This window comes from Saxophila tyrrhenica, assembly GCF_035928015.1.
Source record: "Saxophila tyrrhenica strain CCFEE 5935 chromosome Unknown scaffold_25, whole genome shotgun sequence".
Classification (NCBI taxonomy): Eukaryota; Fungi; Ascomycota; class Dothideomycetes; order Mycosphaerellales; family Extremaceae; genus Saxophila; species Saxophila tyrrhenica.
The window spans coordinates 148,662-166,072 of record NW_027041757.1 but is presented as its reverse complement, the minus strand read 5'-3'; the positions used below and the strand labels follow the sequence as shown (position 1 = coordinate 166,072).

Sequence of the window (17,411 nt, the reverse complement as noted above, 5' to 3'; positions counted from 1 at the left end):
TGTTCAAGATCAGATCGGACCAAGTGGCTACGGCAGACACCTGATCGGAACAGATGGTAGACAGAGGAAAAAATAGCTGGATCGGTCCAAAATGACACCTGTCACGAATGCTGGAACCCGGTCCGAAAGAAGCAAGACCATGTCGACTGGCAGCATGATGGCACACCAGGATTGCCTGCTTCTTCGCCAATTTCCCACCCACAAGGGCTGTCACTTGTTGTCATAAAGGCCTACTGGCTAGGAGCACGCCTACGTATCTACAAAAATAGTCACTCCGTCCTCTTGCTGGTGAAGCTCGTCCGTGTATCTGCAGGGGTGGAGTCTCTTGGTCAAGAGACCAGAGGTGTGAATTTCCCGACGCCAGATCCGGCGACGACCACTTTAAAAGGTGAAGCAGCATGTCGCTTTCCTCCGGGTACTGGCTGTTTCCCGTTGCTCGGAAGACTTCATTGAGAGACCTTAGCAATGAGTGTTACTCGACTGGCAAGATGTTCGTCTCCTCCTGACTCTGCCGAAGTGATACATTGGCTGACAAACAACAAAGTTCCAGCTAGCCTTTCAAGACGTTGCCTCATTACTTCGTCCCAGAACGTCGGCACACCCAACCCCGATGTCTCGACACGATGCATGACCAATGTGCCAAATCGCCAGCAAAGCGGAGATCAGCGACAACACGCGTCCCCTGGCTACGCAGTATCCAAAGATATGAAACGGACTGCTGTTGCCGAATACACAGTGTAGGCAATTGCGAGCTACCCAATCAAAAAAGCCAGACCATCCTCGGAGACTGACCGAGCTCACGATTGATCAGAACGACGATTGACAAGCTCATCGCCTGAGCACGCAACGGATCGGTATGGCCACTGACCTTCGCGCTCGCGTGCTGCGGGATCGAAATGATGCACGCATCTATGCCTCGCTACGACCAGGACCGCCTTGGGATCATCTTCCGCGCCTCCCCACGTCAAGCCGATGTCATGATCGTTGCCGGGACTGTTTGCAACAAGATGGGTCCCGCTGTGCGGCAGCTATACGACCAGATGCCGGATCCCAAGTGGGTGATTAGCATGGGCAGCTGTGCGAATGGCGGTGGCTACTACCACTACAGCTACAGTGTTGTACGAGGAGTGGATCGGCTCATCCCGGTGGATATCTATGTTCCAGGCTGTCCGCCGACGGCAGAAGCGCTGCTCTATGGAGTATTTCAGTTGCAAGCCAAGATCAGGAGGACGAAGGTCACGAGGATGTGGTATCGGAAGTAGGAAAGTCCCGAGTTCATGTTGGCGATGAATACGCATACACCAACAGAGTATTGGAGCTTCGTCGATCAGTTGAATACCATGGTCAAAACATGTCCGACAGTCACATCTTCTTTACCCCAAATTTGAAGGATCTTATATATCGGACAAGGTGAAGCCGTTCTCTAATATAAACATCGAAGACGAGCGTTAGTCAGTTGCCATCAGAGAAGTCGAGACGGTTAGTCCAGGTGCAAGTTGCGAATGACCATTCGTTACCTTTGACCATTTTGAATCATTGTGTCGTTCACACATTTGCTTATAGCGCCCACTTTGTCAACAGAACTAACAGCACCTTTCAGTCAAGCTTCGTTTACAAGACATTCTTCCCAGCTACGCTGAAGCACTCGACTAGCCCTACCGGCTTGACACATATTCTTCGTCAAACAGCAAATGTTCCTCGACAAATAACAACACATATCCCTTAACGACTATCAACATGAAGTCGTTGATGTAACATGCTATAGCAGAAGCTCTATTGGGTATAGTATAGCTTTGCATATGTTCATCATGCCAGATGTCTATAGATCAAGGTGTGACTTGGACCTCGGCTTCTCGACCACAGCTGATCGACATCACCGATGTTGACTCCAGTCTTCACTCGATACTCATCCGTATAATCAGCTTAGTAGTGTGAGTTCATCAGAGTCAATCAACGGCAGAATCACTATGACGGACACCTGGCAAGAGATAGCAGAACGCAAGCGACAAGAGCGTGACTCCCGCATCCCCAAAGAATGGCGCCTCCGCCGTGCCATCCCCTCCGACCGTTTCAATCTCAAAGATGTCCCACGAGAGTCTGGCATCTTGACCCAGCGAGAACTTGATCTCACAGAGAACTTCGATGCTACAGCTCACCTCTCCGGCCTCTTGACAGGCCTCCTCAAATCTGTAGATGTCACGACGGCATTCTGCAAACGCGCCGCCATCGCCCAACAAGCTACGAACTGCCTGACCGAAATCCTTTTCACGGACGCCATCACCCGTGCAAAGGAACTCGATGCCCACTACGCACGGACCGGGAAACCCATCGGACCTCTACACGGCCTCCCCATCTCGCTCAAAGACACCTTCAAAATCAAAGGCTACGACTCCTCCGTCGGCGTAGCAGCCTTCTGCTTCCAGCCCGCTACCACCAACTCCGCGCTCGTGGACCTCCTGCTCGAGCTTGGCGCAGTGCTATACTGTAAGACCAATGTGCCGCAGACGATGGCAGCGCTGGATAGCCATAACAACGTCTTTGGCCGGACCTTAAACCCGGCGAATCGCTTGCTTACAGCCGGTGGCAGTAGTGGTGGCGAGGGCGCTTTAATTGCGATGCGCGGGAGTGTGTTGGGTGTGGGGACGGATATTGGGGGCAGTATCCGTGTGCCGGCCTTTGTGAATGGGCTGTATGGTGTAAAGCCTTCGCATGGCAGGGTGCCGTATGCTGGGCAGGAAGGCGGAGCGCTGCCGGGAGCGAACAAGGTGGGGATGGAGGCCACGGCGGGACCGATTGCGGTGAGTCAGAGGGACTGCGAGATGTTTTTGAGGGTGGTTTGTGATGCAAAGCCGACGGGGCTGGATCCTGAGGTGCTTGAGCAGACGTGGGGGCAGCAGGCATCGCTTCCCGTGGGGAGTGGGAGGAAACTGAGGATCGGAGTCGCAAGAACGGATGGGCATGTGACGCCTTTGCCGCCGGTTCAGAGGCTGATGGATGATGTGGCGAAGACGTTGGCCGCAGTGGGTGGTATTGAGGTGGTAGAGATGGATTTGTCGAGCTTTGGGCCGCAGATTGTGAAGACGTTCAATGGGATCATGTCGATTGATGGAGCGAATACCTGGTTTGATCATCTGGAGAAGACGGGAGAGCCACTGTCGCCTTGGCTATCAACTCGGTTGAAGCGCCGACCGCAGAAGAAGATAGACGACGTTCGAAAGCTGCAAGCCCAACGGACGGATATACAGACCAGATTCCTCTCCGTCTGGAAAGAGAGCGGCGGCTACTGGCGATCCTCCACCCCATCCACAGCTGGAGAAGACAAACACCTCGACCTCCTCATCTGCCCTCCAGCTCCGCATCCTGTCGCAGCGATCGATAGATGGAACGATACAAACTACCATTCGATGTTCAACATCCTTGACGTCAGTACTGGCATCCTCCCTGTGCGGACGTTCTCCGAGAAAGACATGCAGAGCGAGGTCACGGCCACGAAGCCGCTGAATGGATGGGACAAGGTCAATCGAGAAATGTGGACGGGTTTCGACCGCAAGACGTATCTAGGAAGCGCTCTGAGCATTCAGGTGGTGGCGCCGAGGTTGCAGGAGAGGAGATTGGTGGAGGGGATGGGGTTGTTGGACGAGGCGTTGAGGGGGTTGAGAGAGGAGAGTGCCAGGAGGAGTAAGCTGTAGATCCGGTGACATACTTCGTCGTGCAGGCTGCGGAGGTTCTCCTCACCACAAGTGGGTTTCATGGCCACCTTGTAAATGTTGTATAAGCCAGTTCTTGGTCGCTTTCTCGAGACATTCGCATGCCTGACTAAGGATTGCGCATAAAGCTTGAGTCTGTTCGTGTCCTGTCCCAACGAACAGTCAAGCATCCCCGGGGCTTCTTCGTTCGAGCTTGAGTATGTTCGATCACATACGTGTGCGCTGATGGCCATGCAGGAAACAGGTTGATGGGGATGTTGAAGTCTGGTAAAACAGACGATCAAGAAAAGCAAGCTCAGACACAAGCGTTTGCTAAGACCGCTGGCGCAAACCTTGGCTTGATTATCCGCGGTCACCAACGTCACCTCCTCGGCGAGCTGCATTCAAAGTGGAACGTGGTGGTCTGGACTGGCAAGGACGAGGGACGCTGCATCGTGCCTGCATGCTCGAAATCAAGCTTGGTGTTGCTGCTTCTTGCTTTTCCTTCCTCTTCTTCTCCCGTCTGTCCTCACCACCTCTCGCATCCCTCTCGAGAAGCTTTAGAGTGGTATACTGAAGCTTCGTCTCTACCGTCACTTCTCGTAGCACATCCATTGGCCCTCACTTTCCTTACTCCTATTCCATTCACTCAAACCAACACTCAAGCGTAGCCGGCACTATGGTACCAAATCCACGAGCAAAATCCTCCCAACATGTCTGAGACACTTGCTAACCATATTGCCTTACTGTTTGTAGGTCCACCTGGCTGCCGTTGCCAATGATGCCGACGCAGGCCAGGCGTTCGACGAGAAGTTCGAGGAGCTCACCATCGGCCTCCCCGACGACAATGACTTCACGGCGAGTGTCTACGGCAGCAAGTTCGCAGCCGTGGACATCCCCAAGCATAAGATGCCGGACGATGAGATGCCGAGGGACATTGCTTACCGCCTTATCAAGTGAGTTGGCTGCACAGCAGCTCAAATGATGGTTGCCGGCTGACATGAACCAGGGATGACTTGACTCTTGACGGCACTCCTACTCTCAAGTAAGTCTTACTGGAGTCACTGATCCTACTGAAGCTGACAGACCCCCAGCCTCGCCTCCTTCGTGACAACCTACATGGAAGAAGAAGCCGAAAAGCTCATGGTCGACTCCTTCTCCAAGAACTTCATCGACTACGAACAGTACCCCGTCAGTGCGGACATCCAGAACCGCTGCGTCAGCATGATTGCCCGTCTCTTCAACATCCCCGCCCACGACGACAAGACCAACGCCATGGGCACCTCCACTATCGGCTCCTCAGAAGCCATCATGCTGGCCACCTTGGCCATGAAGAAGCGCTGGCAGAACAAGCGGAAGGCGGCTGGGAAACATTACAGCAGGCCGAACATTGTCATGAACTCTGCTGTGCAGGTGTGCTGGGAGAAAGCGGCGAGGTACTTTGACGTTGAGGAGAAATTCGTCTACTGTACCAAGGACAGATACGTGATCGACCCAGAAGAGGCGGTGAACTTGGTGGATGAGAATACGATTGGTATTTGCTCGATCTTGGGTACGACTTACACTGGCGAGTATGAGGACACCAAGGCCATCAACGATCTTCTAATCGAGAAGAACATTGACTGCCCGATTCACGTGGATGCAGCATCCGGTGGCTTCGTCGCACCTTTCGTCAACCCGAACTTGGTATGGGACTTCCGCCTGGAGAAGGTTGTCTCGATCAACGTCTCTGGCCACAAGTATGGTCTTGTCTACCCTGGTGTGGGTTGGGTGGTCTGGCGTGACCCCGAGTTCCTTCCGAAGGGTAAGGATCACTTCATCCAGTCTAAGTCGTCTGGTCGAGACTGATACTCATGCAGAGCTCATCTTCAATGTCAACTATCTGGGCGCCGACCAAGCCTCCTTCACCCTCAACTTCTCCCGCGGCGCCAGCCAAGTCATCGGCCAATACTACCAGCTCATACGCCTGGGCAAGAAAGGCTATCGTAGCATCATGTCCAACTTGACCCGCACGGCGGACTACCTTGCCCTCTCCGTGCAGAAGATGGGCTTCATCCTCATGTCCAAGACCCGTGGCCAAGGCCTTCCCCTTGTCGCCTTCCGCCTCAACCCCGAGGATGGACACAAGTTCGACGAGTTCGCCATCGCTCACCAGCTCCGCGAGCGCGGCTGGGTCGTGCCAGCGTATACGATGGCGCCGCATAGCGAGACCATGAAGATGATGCGTATCGTGGTGCGGGAGGACTTCTCGCGGAGCAGGTGTGATGCGCTGGTGGCGGATCTGCAGATGGCGGTACACGAGTTGACAAAGATGGATGACAAGAAGCTGGAGCAGCATGCGGAGCACATGAAGGGGCATGGGTTGAAGAATGGGCGGAGGAAGGGCATGAATCAGCATTACACTGATGAGAAGCACAGCTTGCAGGGGAAGCATGGGAAGTCGCATGCGGTGTGCTGATCGAGTCGTGCTTTGACGAAGACCTACGATATTTGTGTCGACCTGAGGGTACGATTAGTGGCATGAGATACTAGAGACACCTCAAGGATACGGCCTAAGAAACGCGCGATGCACCTCTGTGAATGAGATTTTCAACTCTTGACTTCGCTCTTCTCAATGTCGCTTTGACCCCACCAGCGCCGACGCTAAAAGCTACATTTACAGCCACAGACCTCTTGCTCGCGATTGTGCTCACGGTCCAGATCAGCAAAACCCCTGCCCATGTCTTCCACTCCTTGAGCTCCACCCAGGCGATACCTAGTCGTCTGGCAGCTTGCGCTCGTCGCCTCTTATACGCCCATCGCTTATCCCAGCACCAGCATACTCGGGCACAGGGACCGCAGTAGCAGTGGAGGCGCTCCTACCGTCCTCCTAGTACGGTCTTCGTTCTCCACCGCCCCGATATCCACCGCCTCTGTATCCACCTCCTCCATATCCGCCCCCGTAACCTCCTCCACCAAACGGAGCCACAGGAGGCGGCGGCCTCTCTCCCCTCCGCCAGTCACCCATCGGCGGCGCCGCACCTCCCCTCCCACCATACGACCCTCGATAGCTGCCTCCTCTAGGAGGCCCATACCCGTTCTCCCTTCCCCTCGGCGCAGCATACACATCCCTCCCACCCCGTCCCGACATCGCCGGCGGCGGCATCGGCGCGACTCTCCCATCAGCTCCAGGCGGCATGATGGTGCAAGCCACATAATCCCCAATCACGAATCGCGCGTCCGAGAGCGTCTTCTCTGCATCCCCTTCTAGCACAGTGCTCTCCTTCGCATCGCCCATTACTTCGTCCTCATCCTCCGTCCGATCAGCCGGAGCTGAAGCGCCAATGACCACGGAGCCGAGATGCTTGTCCATCCACCTCCCTCTCCCTCGTTCATCGACCATGCCTCGGGTGTCCGGGAAGATTAGTTTGAAGACCAGCCTTGTCCCTGCACTTGGGCGTGGTAGTAGGCTTTCCGGTAAAACGCTTGTAAGCAGCCCTGTAAGTTCGCTGAGAGTGCATGTTGGCCAGGTGTAGATCTGTACGCTGTTTTGGCGGATCGAAGGTGGGAGGAGGGATGTGTAGTCGGGGATGTTTGAGGTGTCTGCTGGTGGTGCGATGGAGAACTCGTGTGGGAGGAGCGGTTGCGAGGGTCGGTAGAAGAGGCGGAGGAGGAAGGGTGGGGTGGTTGTGCGGTCGATGGGGAGGTTGGTTGGTTGGAGGGACATCTTGAAGAGCGCCGGGTCGGCGCGAGGATGGATGCTGTTATTGCGGTGATTGCATTTGGTAGGCCGTCGGTGAGGCGTTCCAAAGTTGTATACGAAACAGTTTGTCGTCGTATGTTTTTGAAGGTACATGAGTACATGAGTGAATAACAAGAAGTGAAGCTCTTCTTGCAACTTCGGAAGAACTGTTTCTCCGGCGCAAACCTTAAATACTGCTGTGTCAGAACACTCCACTTCCTTGTCTTCGCCGTATCCCTCCAAGCCCAAGCTCAAAGGACAATTCCGCCAAAATGGACTTCGCTTCCTTGATGAAGTCGCAGATCTCTGCTTCCAAGCCTGCCAGCAAAGCAGATGAAGGTGGAAAGAAATATCTCAAGCGGAGTGAAGTCGAGGCCCAGCGTGAAGCAGACTATCTCCGCGAGCAGGAGGAATCGGAGAAGGCACGGGTGGAGCGCGTAGAGAAGAAACGGAAACGAGACGAGGAGGAAGCGGAGAGGAACCGAGAGCGGGAGCAGAAGAAGCGACGGCTAGCAGAGGAGAGCAAGAAGCGGGCGGAGGATGAAGCGGAGGCTGAGGAAGCGGCACGGAGGCAGCGATTAGGTCTTCCCCCGCTGGTGAAAGAGGACAAAGAGGGGATACCGCTGAAGGAGGGTGAAGAGGACATCGATGAAGAAGAGCTGCTTTCCAAACTGCGCGAGCTCGATGAGCCCGGCCGCCTCTTCGGAGAGACACATGCACAACGACTTCGCCGCTACCGCAAACTCCAGGCCCTTGCCCTCGCGCCCAAACTCAGTGATGGACCCATTCCAACCACCATAGAGTTGGTGCCTGGAAAGGACATGCGGGTACCAGACACAGTTCCCACAGACGAAGCAGGCAAAGCCCTCCTGCTCCGCCAAATCGCCTCCTACTTCAACATGCTCCTCACCGAATGGGCCCTCGCCCTCTCCCGGCGGCCTGCAGAAGTCAAAACTTCCGCCACTGGCAAGCAAGCTTATCAAAATTACACACTCGCCGTCTCCAACCTTACACCACTATTCCGGCAGATCGAATCGAGCTCAGTGAAACCATCGCTACTACCGCCAATCCACGAGATCGTACATCTAGCGCAGATGAAGCAGTACGTAAACGCGAACGATGCGTACTTGCGGCTCAGTATCGGGAAGGCGGCGTGGCCGATTGGAGTCACGATGGTGGGTATCCACGAGCGTTCGGCAAGAGAGAAGTTGCATGAGAGTGAGAAGGGAGGAGGCAAGGAGGCACATATTCTGGCAGACGAGGTTACGAGGAAGATGGTGCAGGGTATTAAGCGGTGTTTGAGTTTTGCGCAGACGAGATGGCCGCCAGAAGATTTGGGGCAGTTGATGGGTTGATAAGTCAAGGCGACATCAAGACGTGTATTATCTACGATCAAGGCAGCTGCAGTCTATTAAGCCCTTGCCAACGTCAACGGGAGGTAGAAACAATTGGATTCCACCGGTGTCAACGTTGTACAGCTAATGCCGAGATACATGCTCATCAGCGTTTACTCGCTCCCACACCATAGCTTCTATCCATCTTCGATCCAGCATGTGACAGTCAGCAGAGATCTATGTTAACCCCGTGATTCGTCCAAGCTCGGATCAGCTCAACTTTCAGCCCTACCAAGAGGCTTCCTGCCTTCCTTCTCACCACCTTCTCACACCATCACCCAAGAAATCGGTGAATGACCTGACCAACACTTCAAGATGGCATCCCATCAGCAGACTCGCAAGCCACCGCATCCGCCGACGCGGCTGCATATCTTTTCATCCTGGCCCCCATTCGTCTGATCGTTCAAACGCCTGCCCAAGCTGGCATCGCGGATTTTCAGCCAACAGAACAACCACGGCTGCGCCCGATTCTAGGACATGCGCCTCATCCCCTATTGGCCCGTTAAATTAAGAAAGAAGGCTGCTAAAGAAGACGATCTTGAACGTGATCCTTTGGTCTCCGAAGTTTGGGGTCAGATGTCCTCGACTACACTCAAGTATAAGTAAGGTATGGTGCTACCACTTCTCCTCATGTCGGCTGAATCACTTTGATCGCGCGCGGTTCTCTATCTGGCTTGTATATTGCTTTCGTCTTGGAAACACTTGGCTCAAGCCGCAGCGGTCAGATACCACACCAAGGCAACGCTCGAATCACTTGCACCTCATCTTCAACTGTGTTGACCACCATGCCCTCCCGCGACTTCGCTCCGCCGACTCCCCATAACCGCCATAGTTCGGCATCAGACTTCAACAACTTTACGCGACCAAAGAAGCTCATCGTCTGTTGCGATGGTGAGTTAATCGGACATTTCGTGCGGTACAGGGCTAATCGACGGCAGGAACATGGATGGACAGCGACAATGGCTACGTCAAAGGCAGCTGGGGTCAGCCCGGCCGGATGCAGACCCCATCGAATGTCACTCGGATTGCGAGAGCAATCAGCGCCGAGGATGACTCGAAACACGCGCAGATAGTGTACTATCAATCTGGCATAGGCACCGGTATTGGACTCACCAACCATGTCCTGGGTGGTGGCACGGGAAGTACGTAAACACAGAGGCCAGTATCGACGCGCATGCTGACTGTTCTGCCCCAGTTGGACTAGAGGAGAATATCCGGGAAGCCTACTCTTTCCTCGCAAGCAACTACCGTGAGAAAGACCATGACATGCCCGGCGTGCCACCAGATTCCATCTTCTTGGTGGGCTTTTCACGGGGAGCGTACACCGCCAGAAGCATAGGTGGACTGCTGGGAGCCATCGGCTTGTTGAAGAAGCCAGCAATGTCGCACTTCTACGAGATCTTCTCGGACTGGATGCATGCCGGTGACAGCAGTTACACGCCCTTGTTCTTCGACAGCTACTTCCGGACGCACAAGGATGTCAAGGCATGCGGACCGGCTGTCGAACTAGCCCGAGACAAGCACAGAATCGACGACTACTTGGACGAATACCTCAAGGTGCTGCTCGCTATGGACCTCACCCAGGAAGTGCAGATAAGGTGCATCGGAGTATGGGATACTGTGGGTGCTTTGGGTGTCCCCGTCAATCCTCTGGTGCAGCAACTTGTCCCCTTCTTACCAGGATTTCTCCGGGGCTACAGGTGGTTTGATACTAGATTGGACAAGCACATCGACAACGCTTTCCAGGCGCTAGCGTTGGATGAGCGAAGATTCCCGTTCACGCCAACGCTGTGGGAAAAGCGAAGCGGATCGCGAACTAACCTCAAGCAAGTTTGGTTCCCGGGATCTCATTCCAACGTCGGCGGCTCATACTCGGACACGGGCATCGCAGACATCACCCTCGCTTGGATGATGGATCAGCTGTCCGGCAACACAAGCAAGCATCCTCATGGATACGTCGCACGAGACTGGATCAAGTTCGACGACGACTACCTCTGGACCTCTGTCGGCTCCGAAGATCCCGACACCAGTCCAGCTCATGGCCCGTATCGCGGCTGGAGCAAAGGCAAGGTCTACGATACTGTGTACTTTCCAATGTCCTTGACGGGCACCACGGTCCGCGCACCGGCTCGCTACCACGGCACATTCTGGGAGACTGGTAAACCAGACGGCAAGCGCCTGCTCGAAAGCACACAAGAACATGTCCATTCCTCCGTCCGCGCACGCATCGATCTTGGCGGCCGCGGGATCGAGCCAGACTGGAACCAAGTCTTCCCCAACGGCCTGGGCATCACGCCCTGGCTGGTGCTCGCCTGGCGCAAGCTCACCGGGCGGCCTCCGAAGCCTTACCAACCGCAGCGGAAAGGTGGCCCGCTGCACGGCTGGCGGTTGGAAGATGGCCATGTGTCGCACAGAGAGCCGAATTGGGACATCGACATGAGTCCCGTGGAGTCGAGGAAAATTAGCTGGGTATATGAGGGCGAGGACCAGAGTTGCACGCGGACGATGCTGGAGGATAAGTTGGGGCCGTATGAGTTGAAGCTTTTGCAGAGGGATCAGAAGTTTGCGGAGCAGATTATGGTGAGCAATGATGAATGGCGATGGACGGTCAAGGAGACCGGGAGGCCGCCGAAGCGTGGGCATACTTTCTGAGGTGGTGGGATGGGTTTGGATTTAGCAAGGTGTTTAGGTGTTGATACTCGGCGCATGTTCAGATTGTCAAACAATGTCATGTTAATGCTTAAGCTCGCCCTCGTGGATGCAGGAGCTTGCCTCGTACATAAGGCAGTCTTCAGCACTTCCCATGTACCATTCTGATCCTCCGGCTTTCTCATGATCTCTTTGCATCTTCAGTTGATCCGTACCCAACAGGCAGTGCAGTCCTGTTGTGCTTCTTTTACAAGCGTTGTTTGATGTAGGGTGTCCCAGGTAGCCTTCCATAGTGATGGTGATTGGGCGTAGATCCCGGGAGAAGTCTTAGCCACGTCGTGGTTTCTTCGCGTGTTCAGTGTGATTCGAGCTACGATCGCATCCGCTTGGCCCTGCAACGACGTTGTGTCATATTCGACAAGATCCACGGCGCAAAGATGGCAACGCCTACCGGCAGTTCTGACTCCGGCTGTCTGATATTACGAGCAGGCGTCTTCCTTGCAAGAAAAAACGAAGAACTGGCTTCTGGAAGGGCTGATGAGGAGGGTCAGGCATGATGAGTCGCGGTATGGGCATCAATGCTTTGGGCAGCAATTGTTCCTTGCCGCTGAGTTTTGGGCATGATGGAGCCCAGTCTGAGACCAAAATACACCCTTCCTTCCCACGGCGTCTCAATCATCACGGCGCTGTTGGAGTTGTAATAAGACGAAGGATCTGACGCGTAATCGGTCTCGCCGTCGTCCCGAGTCACGGACATTGACACATCAGCCCTACCCAACGGCGGCGTCCTTTAACCCGGTAATCGCAACCCGTGTGTCCGTTTAGCCTCGCCTTCTGACGCCCTGCGCATATGTCGTGTAACGTGGCGGCTGACTTCCATCGATTCTCGCCTGTGAAGCGTCCTTCCTTGCGTCGCAGGAGCTGCGGTGGTCCTGGAGATGTTCGGTTCGAATGCCTGCCCAGAATGATCCTAGCACCGCCTCTCGCCTCACCTCAACGATCGTCTGTCGATCTTGCGCCCATTTTCGGAACAACCATTGACGACAAGACGTCAGGCCGGGCAGCAATGCGAGAGCTGTCTACCTCTCTGCCTACTGCTTCTGGCCATTCGAACGCACAATACACTCGTACTGTATCTGATGTCGTGGCCGGGGGGAAAGAGAAGGCTGCTAATGTCCGAGGCCCGTCTCGCGTTTCAAGTCACCACCCGAGATGAAAGGTCCCGTTGCAACGCAGCTGCTTGCTGATGATGCGACTTGTCAGCAGCCGCGTCGGCCGCCGAGCATCTCCTCTCAAGACTCGGTGTTGTGGTACGCGCGGGTGAAGTAGACGGAAAATCGGCCATCAGGCGATCCTGGCTAGCTGCACAGCTGCAGGTCAGAGGCGACGGGCAACCAGTCGCAGGAGTGGACTCGTGCTTTGGGCGCCATCTGATATGCAGGTACCGAAGGATCTTGGGATCTAGAGCCTGCCTTGCATGCCATGCGACGGGCGGAAGAGGATCCTTACTTTGACCACACAGCAGTTCGCAGACAGGGACTGCAGTGGGCTCCACCGCGACACGGCACGCCACTTCCACACCACCTGTCGTGGCTGTATTGAAGCTTAGAAGATTCAACGGACAGAACTCTGTGCTCGCAACCGCGGGCCGTTTCATGCTCAAACTTAGCCAGACTTTCGCCACATGGCCCCTTGGAGCAAAGTCAATCCAACCTTGACATCCGAGGCTGCCCGCACAACACGGCTGAGGTCGATGAGAGCACGTCGAATGCTGGGGAGCAGAACAAGACTGTCGTCAAACAAACTCTCAACTGCGGACAGTGGAGATTGTTAGCGTTAACTAATTCCTGACCCGCTGCAGGCCATTCTGTCTTGCTTTTCGCTGGCTTCGATTCCGCCTGGCCAATCACGACCTCAATGCTCACTTGGACTTCAGCAATAAAACGGGGACTATTGGGCTGTCATTCCTTCCTTGGGCCTCTCCTCGGTCCCTACGGCCATCGGACTGTCTCATCAACAACCCTCGACTCCCTTTGCCTACCTTCAAGGACACGACCAAAGCCCGCGGCAGGATCCAGCCTCTTCTCATTAACCTCACGCAACAACAACGTTCAAGCCTCACTTTATCCTTTTGCGGGATACACCCTTTGGTTACACCAGCAGGACCCGTCGTCACCCCGTCATATACCTGCCCCAGAAGGCCAGCGCCTTGCATTTCCACTGCCGTGCAAGGGCGTGTCCAAGGCCTCTACTCGGCCACTTTTCCTTGCTGCTGCCGATGGCAGCGACTCAGCGACCCCGCGCTAATCCACCTTACCAACCTCCGACCAAAACATCCCACCAACAAGTGGAGCATTGTCTTTTTTGCTCGCCTTTCTAATCCGACTACGTCTTTCATTTCGCTTGTCGAGAGCACATTCACTCGTTCAGACCGCGATTGGGAACTGACCAAGTCACTCGTTTGATCATATCGGCGTCCATTCACCTGTTCTTCTGGCGGCCTTCTGGACCTCACCTTCCATTAGCGCAGCGCAGTGTACGATACATCTCACCTGGACCTACATCCGGTAGCCTGTCACGCGTCACACCACTCCTCCACATCGGACTGCCTTTACAGAAGCCAAACGACATCCTCCTCGACTTTCACACGTCGATTCCAATCGCCGGACACCCTCGCTCGCATTCAACCACGAGGACTGGGCGCTCTACATTGTTCGCGCCAACTCCAGTCAGTCATCGTCCAGATATCACCAGCCGTCAAACTGGCTGCGTTCTATGCAACTCCACCTATATCGCCGCTGGCACAGCGATCCAATACCGACGCCGACCTCGAACTTCTAGACTCCTGGTCGGCCTACTGTCCTGTGATGGAACAGCATGATCCACCACGGAGACAGTATGCGACCCAAGCCTTCACGGCGCAGCAACCTCAACCAGCCCTCGCTCCGACGTCCGGGCAATACGCCGCACCGGGCGGTACTGAGCGATTCCGACAGTCAGCCTACTTGCAAGAATCTCCCAGTACACCACCTTCTGCCATCCGAGGAGGTAGCGATGCGCAGACAGCATATGGATACGCGCCGGTTGCGCAATACGGTGCGGCGAGTGCAATGCAACCCACCGCTCTGCAGTACGGCCAGGAGATGCAAACGCCTGAGTCGCAGAGACAGCAGTCACAACCGTACCCACATTATGGGTCGCACACGATGTACGGCATGGCGCAGCCACATGGCGCGCAGTCGCCGTACGATCCAATCACACAATATCGATCGCGTACGAATACGGCCTCCGAAACACTCGGCTCACAGTTCGGAGTTCCACAGAATGCCCAATACTATCTTGCAGGACAGCCGTCGCAGCCAAATACGTCAGCACCGCAGATGCCCTCTCATCATCTTCCATCACAATACGAGCAGCCGGAGACCTACCCTCAGCCAGGTTCGTCAAACACGCAGCCTTACGGTGCCGCGATGATAGACCCTTCTCACGGAGCTCAATACCAGAATTACGTTCAACAACAACCTCAACCTCAATACCAGCAAATACAGCAGCAACCAACACTCGACCAGGGATTCGACCGCTACAACGATCAGATCAGGACGATATTCATTCTCGCTCGCGACGGAGCATTGCGGGACGTTGGGGGCCATTTGCTGGATGTTTCGAGTTACTTGATCGGAAACGCCGAGCAGCTTGGCCTCACCAGGGATGATGAGAACCTCCACGGCGACAGGCTGAGACTGTGGGAGGAGTTCAATCGCGCATGGTTGGTGGCGCTTCAGCGGCAGTTCGACATGACCGAGGAGATGGTTCAGACGAGTTATCAGCCTCGGGAACCACAGTCGCTGATGAGTGCGGCGAGCCTGACGCGGCTTGGTGATGAGCTTGCTCGACTCTGTGACAGCGTGGAAAAGCATGGGCTTGTTGATTATCAACTCGGCGTTGCTGAGGATGAGATTATGGATTGTAAGCGTCACCATCAGCATTTCATTCACTGTTGACTGACACTCTTCTTCAGTGCTTATCCGCTGCCTTATTTCGCTTGAGCCCACGGACCCCCTGTACGCCCAAGGTGGACCCTACAATCTACCCTCCGCAAGCAGCACCACGAGAAGACGATGACCGATGCAGAACGCCTGCTAGCCAGAACGTCTGCGTTTTCCCAATCCATAACACCACGCGCCGTGTGCGCCTACCAGCACCCGACCTATCGGACCTGCTCCGAAACTTGCATGCACTATCGAATGCAAGGCTCGATTTCGTGCATGCTCCGCTCTGCTGCAGCGCACCGAAGACCCCGTCTCGAAGCAGGATTCACCTGCAGCAGCGCATCCGGACACAGTATCATACGAAACCGCACTTCCAGCCGTGCACGCGCATGGCATGTACGAATATGACGAGTAATCCTAACCACGTCTCACTATCTTGAGGCGTTCGAGCGGTATCAGCCGCACGATCGATACGCTCTTCGCTGGTCGAAGACGTGACCGTATGATGGATGGACCGCTCGACATTAGAGCAATGATTTTATGCCGCGTTTACGAATGTTACTTTGCTACTACAATACAAGTACATAATTGTCGATTTATCTCCACGTGGCGTGGTGGCACGCTGTGTAATGATGGGGTGTTCAGCCATGTCCGATAATCCGAATACTGTCAGCCATCTTCAGCAGCCATCTCCGTTTAGCATACCACCCGTGTAGACTTGTCTTGAGACGACAGACGTACTGATGAAGCAGCGCTTGAAGGTGATATCAACATTATACATCGAACAATATGATACAATCAAGGCCGTAAAATCGTCACACATGTCCCATCTTTCAGCGTCGAGCGACTCCCCATCGCATCATCTCCATCCATTATCCATATTCCCGTAACCCTCACCCCCTTCTCTTCAACACCGCCTCACTGATCAACCCACCCTTCGACTCCCCCCAACACTCCTCTGACTCCCCACGCTCCTCCTCCTCTCCTCCTCCCGCGCCCCAACCACGTCCTCATAACTCGGCGGCTTCACCCCCTCCCCAACACCCTCACTCCCACTCCCCTCCCCCTCGCCCTCATCCCCCGTATACGGCTCCGTCACCTCCAGCGTCGCGGAATCCTGGCGCGCGAGCCGCTTATTCGTCTCGACTTGTAACTGCTTGTATCGGACTTCGTCGCGTTCCTTTTTGAGGCGCTTGGCTTCTTTCTTCTTCTCGACTTTTTCCGCGATGGCGAGGCCGGCTACTATGAAGATTGCTGCCATTCTTTCTTCTTTTCCTGTTGTGCTGGTTGTTTGGAGAGTGTTTTTGGAGGTGTTGGAGGTGGTGGTGGTGTGCTTAAGTACGTGAAGAGAGAGGCTGAGAGAGGTTGTGCGCTTCGCCTCCTAGCGATGGATGTAGTACTTCATGCTGCGAACGAGAACGACGATGATGAGCTCATCGACGCCGATCACCCGAGGCCGGGGAAGCTTGGCTTACTTTCACGTGCGTGGCTGTGTTGGCCTGTGGTGGCGTTGGGGATGGCTCGCGACTTGGACGCCAAATGCATGGGGCAGGATGCTGATGATGAGTGTTGTTTCCGACGGACTGAAAGGGCAAATACACTGATGCCTCCGTATCCTTGCCGAGTCAGAGGCAGACGGACAGAATTCACGTGCTCACGATGATTGACCTTCAGCACGTGCAAAAGAACAGTGATCGATGTGTACACCCTACCAAAAATCAATCAGGGAGCAAGACGCATTCAACTCTCCAACACATTAGTCCCTCTGCATTCATCCCCTCCCGTACCCAACCAAGCGAGCGAGCGAGGAAATGAAAGAAGAGAAGAGACAAGCAGTCAATAAGTCAAGAAGCGCGACATTACAGCCAATGCCCAATTCCCAACCCCCGATGCGCCCAATGCGCACTCCTCTTCTCTCTCCTCTTCTTCAATATAAAAGGGCACACACACAGCCCAACACACAAAATGCAAT

General features: G+C 54.8%; 7 protein-coding genes across 7 annotated transcripts; 6 read left to right on the top strand and 1 right to left on the bottom strand.

Annotated features, from left to right (window-relative positions):
- Nucleotides 1-911: 911 nt before the first annotated feature.
- On the top strand, nt 912-1,262 carry LTR77_010674 (uncharacterized protein; the record flags this gene model as incomplete). The annotated part of the gene is made up of 1 exon (XM_064807891.1): nt 912-1,262. The coding sequence occupies one exon, from the start codon at nt 912-914 to the stop codon at nt 1,260-1,262; it is 351 nt and encodes a 116-aa protein (XP_064653969.1).
- A 705-nt stretch (nt 1,263-1,967) lies between these two features.
- LTR77_010673 (uncharacterized protein) lies at nt 1,968-3,689 on the top strand (the record flags this gene model as incomplete). The annotated part of the gene is made up of 1 exon (XM_064807890.1): nt 1,968-3,689. The coding sequence occupies one exon, from the start codon at nt 1,968-1,970 to the stop codon at nt 3,687-3,689; it is 1,722 nt and encodes a 573-aa protein (XP_064653968.1).
- Nucleotides 3,690-4,365: 676 nt separating this feature from the next.
- LTR77_010672 (uncharacterized protein) lies at nt 4,366-6,144 on the top strand (the record flags this gene model as incomplete). The annotated part of the gene is made up of 5 exons (XM_064807889.1): nt 4,366-4,368; nt 4,443-4,642; nt 4,696-4,731; nt 4,781-5,490; nt 5,546-6,144. The coding sequence occupies 5 exons, from the start codon at nt 4,366-4,368 to the stop codon at nt 6,142-6,144; spliced, it is 1,548 nt and encodes a 515-aa protein (XP_064653967.1).
- A 411-nt stretch (nt 6,145-6,555) lies between these two features.
- Nucleotides 6,556-7,392, bottom strand: LTR77_010671 (uncharacterized protein; the record flags this gene model as incomplete). The annotated part of the gene is made up of 1 exon (XM_064807888.1): nt 6,556-7,392. The coding sequence occupies one exon, from the start codon at nt 7,390-7,392 to the stop codon at nt 6,556-6,558; it is 837 nt and encodes a 278-aa protein (XP_064653966.1).
- Nucleotides 7,393-7,679: 287 nt separating this feature from the next.
- LTR77_010670 (uncharacterized protein) lies at nt 7,680-9,307 on the top strand (the record flags this gene model as incomplete). The annotated part of the gene is made up of 2 exons (XM_064807887.1): nt 7,680-8,691; nt 9,117-9,307. 2 exons carry the CDS (start codon nt 7,680-7,682, stop codon nt 9,305-9,307), a joined length of 1,203 nt encoding a protein of 400 aa, XP_064653965.1.
- A 279-nt stretch (nt 9,308-9,586) lies between these two features.
- On the top strand, nt 9,587-11,453 carry LTR77_010669 (uncharacterized protein; the record flags this gene model as incomplete). Its single annotated transcript, XM_064807886.1, has 3 exons — nt 9,587-9,692; nt 9,740-9,943; nt 9,997-11,453. 3 exons carry the CDS (start codon nt 9,587-9,589, stop codon nt 11,451-11,453), a joined length of 1,767 nt encoding a protein of 588 aa, XP_064653964.1.
- A 2,864-nt stretch (nt 11,454-14,317) lies between these two features.
- Nucleotides 14,318-15,572, top strand: LTR77_010668 (uncharacterized protein; the record flags this gene model as incomplete). Its single annotated transcript, XM_064807885.1, has 2 exons — nt 14,318-15,416; nt 15,469-15,572. The coding sequence occupies 2 exons, from the start codon at nt 14,318-14,320 to the stop codon at nt 15,570-15,572; spliced, it is 1,203 nt and encodes a 400-aa protein (XP_064653963.1).
- Between the last annotated feature and the right edge of the window lie 1,839 nt (nt 15,573-17,411).